General features: G+C 43.2%; 1 protein-coding gene across 1 annotated transcript in view; it reads left to right on the forward strand.

Moving 5' to 3' along the window:
• LOC101847496 (dynein heavy chain 2, axonemal) overlaps positions 1–6117 on the forward strand; it is a gene marked incomplete in the record, with an annotated part of 126218 nt that overhangs the window by 92713 nt on the left and 27388 nt on the right. The window contains 6 exon segments of the mRNA XM_035970017.1: positions 269–555; positions 1184–1348; positions 3112–3237; positions 4282–4497; positions 4949–5099; positions 5863–6012. Coding sequence (XP_035825910.1) covers positions 269–555; positions 1184–1348; positions 3112–3237; positions 4282–4497; positions 4949–5099; positions 5863–6012 — 1095 coding nt within the window.

Consider the following 6117-nt stretch of genomic DNA (forward strand, 5'->3'; position numbering starts at 1 on the left):
ACCCCCCCCCCCCCCTTTCCTTGACCCATCCTCCCCCATTCCTCAACACCCGCGTCCCTCTTTCCGCAACCTCCTTCCCCGCCCCCGTCCCTCAAACCCCCCTTCCTCCCTTTCCTCATCCCATCCTCCCCTTTTCCTCAACCTCCTTCCCTTCCCTCTTTCCTCAACCTCCTTCCTTTCCCCCTTTCCTCAACCTCCCCACCCCCTTCCCTGTTTCCTCAACCCCCAACCACCACTTACTATTGTGACCCCCTTAACCTTTCTACAGGAGATCAAAACTTCCTGAAGCAGCTCATGAACTTTGACAAAGACAACATCACAGACCGAGTGCTCAAGAAGATTGGTCAGTACGTGGCTCAGGCAGATTTCCACCCGGAAATCATCGGCCGAGTGTCCAGTGCGGCCAAATCGTTGTGCATGTGGGTGAGGGCCATGGAGATGTACGGCCGGATCTACCGAGTGGTGGAACCCAAACGCCAGAGGCTCAACGCTGCCATGGCAACGCTGAAGGAGAAGCAAGCAGCTTTGGCGGACGCCAAGGCCAAACTTGCAGAGGTGAGTGATGAGAGGGAGATGAACTTGTTGTATGCACACGTACACTCATAATGCACATACGCATGCACCCACACACACACACACACACACACACACACACACATACACACACACACACACTTGCACACACGCACAATAGCCCACCCCCCAAAAAAAGAAAAGATAGAAAAAGACCAAGCCAAAAAGCCCCCCCCCCAAAAAAACCCCAACAAAACAACAACAAACAAACAAACCCATTAAAAATATCCTCCCCTCCAAACCAAAACAAAAATTTACGAAGAAAAACAAAATACCCACCAAACAGTACTCAAACCAAGAGTATGGAAACCTTTATATAGCGGTCCGCTAAAAGTAAATTCTACTATCTCCCCTTACGAAAAAAAAACCCTACAAAGCTAAAAACAAACAAAACAAAAGCTACCAAACTACGATAATAAAAAGAACAACAACAAAAACAAACACAGTAATAAACACATAGAATATTGTGATAGAAATAAAAGTAAAAAAAGCATGAAATATAAAAGAAACAAAAGTAGGGCGCTCATATGACCTTATGCAGTAACGAGCGCCGTAAAACCTTACTCAAAAACTAAAAACAGAAACAAAAGTATCTCCTTTCTGTTCCCAGCTTGAGGCCAAAATGGCCGAGCTGAAGATCCTTTACGACGAGAAGCTGGCCCAGAAAGAGGAGCTGAAGAAGAAAGCTGAACACACGGAGCTCATGTTGGACAGAGCTCAGAAGCTGGTCTCTGGGTTGGCGGGTGAGCGCATTCGCTGGGAGGAGACAGTCAAGGTCAGTGGGCTTACGTGTAATGGAACATCGGATGTTTTGTGTTCTTTTGTTTTGGCTTGTCTGATGGTATCATCATCATCCAGTGCCAAATCTGCGACAGACATCGGCGATCATAGTTCTCCGTTCATTCCTTTGCTCGGATGCTCTCAAAAAAGCTACGTTTCCCTGATCTTTCCCTGTTACCTTTTTGTTTAGGTTCCCTAGGTATGTTGTTCTCGGCCTACCCCTGCCTCTTTTGCCTTCAATTTTGCCAGTGAGAGCTAGATGTTTGATGGTATATTTTTCTGTTTTGTCTTGTCTTTGTATTATTATTCCTTGTTTTGAATTGTCTTGTCTTGTCTTGTCCTGTGTGTTATTTTCCAGTTTATATTGTCTTTTTGCATCACATCTTGTCCCATCTTTATGTTTAATGATTATAATAATGATAAATAGCTTTTGTATAGTGCATATATATACCTGCTCTATACCAAGCTCTATGCGCTTTACACACTATATTATTACCCCAGCAGACCATAGAACACTCGGAGACATTTTCAGGTTCCCGGGAAGCATACAGTGCAGGCAGCTGATTAAGCGCTCAAACACTAACAGACTGGCAAGATCTTTCACTGTCTATAGCTAGGTACCCATTCCTACTTGGGTGAAGTGAGGAAAATTTGTGTAAAGTGCCTTTCCCAAGGACACAACGTCGGGCCCTTGACAGGATTCCAATCCATGACCTTACGGTTTCGAGTCTGAGAGCTTAACCACAAAGCCACCGACACCACAGTACTGTCTTATCTAATGTTTTGTGCAGTCTCTTTATCTTTTTTTGAGTGGGTGGTTGGCGGGTGCTCCTTCTTTCCTATAAAAAATCTATCATCTCTATCTCTCCTCCTCCTTTTTGTGTTTGTTACTCTCTTGTAACACCTCTAATCTTCGGCACTTATATGACCTTATTGTGTTGCAAGTGCCGTAAAACTCGTACTAAAACTACTAAAACTATCTTTTTTGCTGTGTTTTCTATCTTCCATGTATTCTCTCTCTTCAGATGTATCATTTTATCTTTTTTTGTTTTTTTTCCGTCTCTCTTTTATCTCATGATATATGTTTCTTTGTCATATCTAGTGCTTCTGCTTGTTTGAGGTGGCCGGCAATAGATTGTACTTCTTGTCTTTCTCTGTGTTTCTTTTTCTATCTGCTTATCTTGCTCTTGCAGTGGGTGGTTGGCGGGTGCTCTGGTGTGGTTTGCTTCTTCTTTCCTGTCAAACATCTATCGTCCTTATCTTCCCTTCTTCTTTTTTATGTTTGTTACTCTCTGGTAACAGCTCTAATCTTCTGGCGCTCATATGACCTTATGCAGTTGCGAGCGCCGAAAAACTTCTACTAAAACTAAAAAACTTGCTCTTGCACCTTGGCACTTACATGACCAAAATAGAGTCGATAGTGCCATAAAACAACTACTCAGTCAAGCCCTTGCACTTACCTGGGTTTAGTAACTGTTGTATTGTCACAGAGGGCATCTTTACTCTTTTATGATATTTCCTCCCTCCGTGTTTGGGTGGTTGGCAGGTGCTCTGGTGTGGTTTGCAATTCTTCTTGCCTATCAAACATCTGTCGTCTTTATCTCCCCTCCTTCTTTTTGATGTTTGTTACTCTCTTGTAACACCTCTAATCTTCTTCTGCTCTTATGACCTTATGCAGTTGCGAGCGCCGTGAAACGCTTATTAAAACAAAAACTCTTTGATAATCTTTCCCCCCTTCGTGTTTCATCCCTCGTCTAGGACCTGGAGGAGCGTATGGGCCATTTGGTCGGAGACGTGCTCATCGCAGCAGCGTTTTTGTCCTACATGGGTCCGTTCTTGTCCACTTACAGAGAGGAGATAGTGGCGAACAAGTGGATGGCAGAGGTAGGGAACACAAAAAGGAATTTTATATTGGTTTACAGTTAAGTTACGACTTTGGTTGGCAGTTTCTCTTGTGTGGTTTACCATTCTTCTTTCCTATCAAACATCTATCATTCTTATCTCCCCTTCTTCTTTTTTATGTTTGTTACTCTCTTGCAAGACCTCTAATCTTCTGGCGCCTATATGACCTTATGCAGTTGCGAGCGCCGTAAAACCTCTGCTAAAACTAAAACTCAGTGCGAATATACTTAGCCTCATTGGCAGATCCTGGGTCACTGCGGGGGTCGCAGTGGACAAAAGACAGGCGCTCGTCAATTTTTGGGTATATAGAGTTATTAGTATCATCTTAAAGCTGGTGCATTTATCTTGCATTTAGTGAAAAAAATGCCCATCTGTCTTGAATAGAAGTCATTTGCGATAACAGAAGGTGAGGGTCGCCTGGGTGATTGCTTCGTCTCTAATTGTACTCCTATGGCAATCAGTTGCTCTACTCTTCCCAATTTTTTCCCTTTTGGTCTGCAGTATCATGTTTGATGGGGCAGTCTTGTCTGTTGAGTTCTCAAAACATGTCTGAAATATGAATAATATACATCAAGATAACTTTTTTGTAGTGGAAGTTCAAAGAAATGTTTTCAGAGAAAAAAAACAACCTTAGGAGTGAACTTCAACTGTTCTCTTTTTTTTTCCTTTTGGTCAGCAGTATCATGTTTAATAAGGCGATCTTGTCTGTGGAGTTCTCTAAACATGTCCCAAATATGAATAATGTACTATCTATATATAAAGATAACTTTTTTGTAGTGGAAGTTCAAAGAAATGTTTTCAGAGAAATAAAAAAAAAAAACACCTAAGGAGTGAACTTCAACTATTCCTTTTAGGTGAAGAAAATGGGCATCCCTTGTGCCCCAGAGTTCAACTTCTGTGACTTCCATGTCCCAAATATGAATAATGTTCATGATCAAGATACCTTTTTTTGTGGTGGAAGTTCAAAAAAATGTTTTCAGAGAAAAAAGGAAAAAAGGAATAATTAATGTGAAATATTCCTTTCAGGTGAAGAAACTGGGCATCCCTTGTGCCCCGGAGTTCAACTTCTGTGAGTTCATGGCCAAGCCCACACAGGTGAGAGACTGGAACATCCAGGGCCTGCCCAGCGACGGGTTCAGCACGGAGAACGGCGTCATCGTGACCAGAGGCCGGCGGTGGCCACTCATGGTGGACCCTCAGGGACAGGCCATCAAGTGGATTAAGAACATGGAGGCTGCCAGGGTGAGTGGGTGGACTGACCGGCTGTCAGTTGTTTGAGTAGACCTATGCTTATCGGATTTTTTGGGGGGGTTTTTTGTTTTGTTTTTTTAGTGGGAGGGAAGGGAAGGCAGGAAAGAAGGAGGGATAAACAGGCGAGAGAGACTGTTTGTGTGTGCTATGTGGGTATGTGCGTGTGCACGCATGTAAGTATCCAAATACTTAAGTGGGCATCAGTGCATGTGCATATTAGACTGTTTGTTTGTGCTATGTGGGTATGTGCGTGTGCACGCATGTAAGTATCCTAATGCTTGTGTGAGCATCAGTTCATGTGCATATCATGTATGTCGTATGTATATATGCATGCACGTTTTTACTTATATTGTTTGAATCACACAAACAAAAAACCCAACTGACAAGATATTCCAGCAAACTGAAATATTTTTTCTACGTATCTGCCTGCCTTTGCATCCAGGGTCTGAAAGTGATCGATCTCCAACAACACGACTACATGCGTACACTAGAGGGCGCCATCCAGTTTGGCATGCCGGTCGTCTTGCAGAACGTACAGGAAAAACTGGACCCTTCACTGGACCCTGTACTCAACAAGTCGCTCATGAAAGTTGGTGAGTATCTGTACATCAGTCTGTCTCTGTTTGCCATTCAGTTATTTATTGTTCCATATTGTGTATTTGTCTATATCATCATCATCACTGCCTTCCTCACCCTGCACCAGGGTATAGGCCATGGACAAACACCTTCCACCTTTCTCTATCCTGGGCTAGCCTCTTGATGTTATTCCATGTCTTCCCACTTTTCTGTACTTCAATTTCGGTGATTCTTCTCCAGGTTCCACGTGGTCTTCCCCTTGATCTTTTACCCTGTGGATTCTTATCCAATTCTTTCTTTGTTATACAGCTGCCTGACTTCTTGAGAATATCACCAATCCATCACCACCACCTTCTTCCTACCTCATCTCTAACTGGGATCTGTCTTTTGTTTTTCTTAACACTTCTTCGTTGGTGACCCTGTCTGTCCATCTGATCCTCAGTAACTTGTCCATATACCCATCCATTTATCTGTCTATCATTTTATGGAAAGATCAATCTGTTTATAGTTTATCCTTGTTTTCACGCTTCTATCTCTTCACCCTTTGTTTCATCCATACATAGATTCATCCATGCTTTCGTTGTCTATCAATCCATCTGCCTTTTCTTTCTTCTGCCCATCAATCCATTCTGTTGTTTATCTGTCTATCCATCCTTCACTCTTCAGTCCACACTGCCATCCATCTGTTGGTCCATCTTTACATTTGCATGTTTGTATGTTCTCATCTTTGTGTCTGCCTGAGTGTGTTCATCCGTGTACATCTGTTTGTGTGTACCTCAGGTGGAGCATTCATCATCAAACTGGGAGACAAAGAGATTGAGTACAATGAGCAGTTCCGCTTCTACATCACCACCAAGCTGAGCAATCCCCACTACACGCCGGAGATCTCCACCAAAACGACCATCGTCAACTTTGCCGTGAAAGAGCAAGGTAAGAAAGGAGGGGAGGGTGGAGAAAGCAAGGGAAAGATTGAGAGAGAGAGAGAGAGAGAGAGAGAGAGAGAGAGAGAGAGAGAGAGAGAGAGAGAGAGAGAGA

Source organism: Aplysia californica, unplaced genomic scaffold (genome assembly GCF_000002075.1).
Source record: "Aplysia californica isolate F4 #8 unplaced genomic scaffold, AplCal3.0 scaffold00209, whole genome shotgun sequence".
In the NCBI taxonomy this organism is placed as follows: domain Eukaryota; kingdom Metazoa; phylum Mollusca; class Gastropoda; order Aplysiida; family Aplysiidae; genus Aplysia; species Aplysia californica.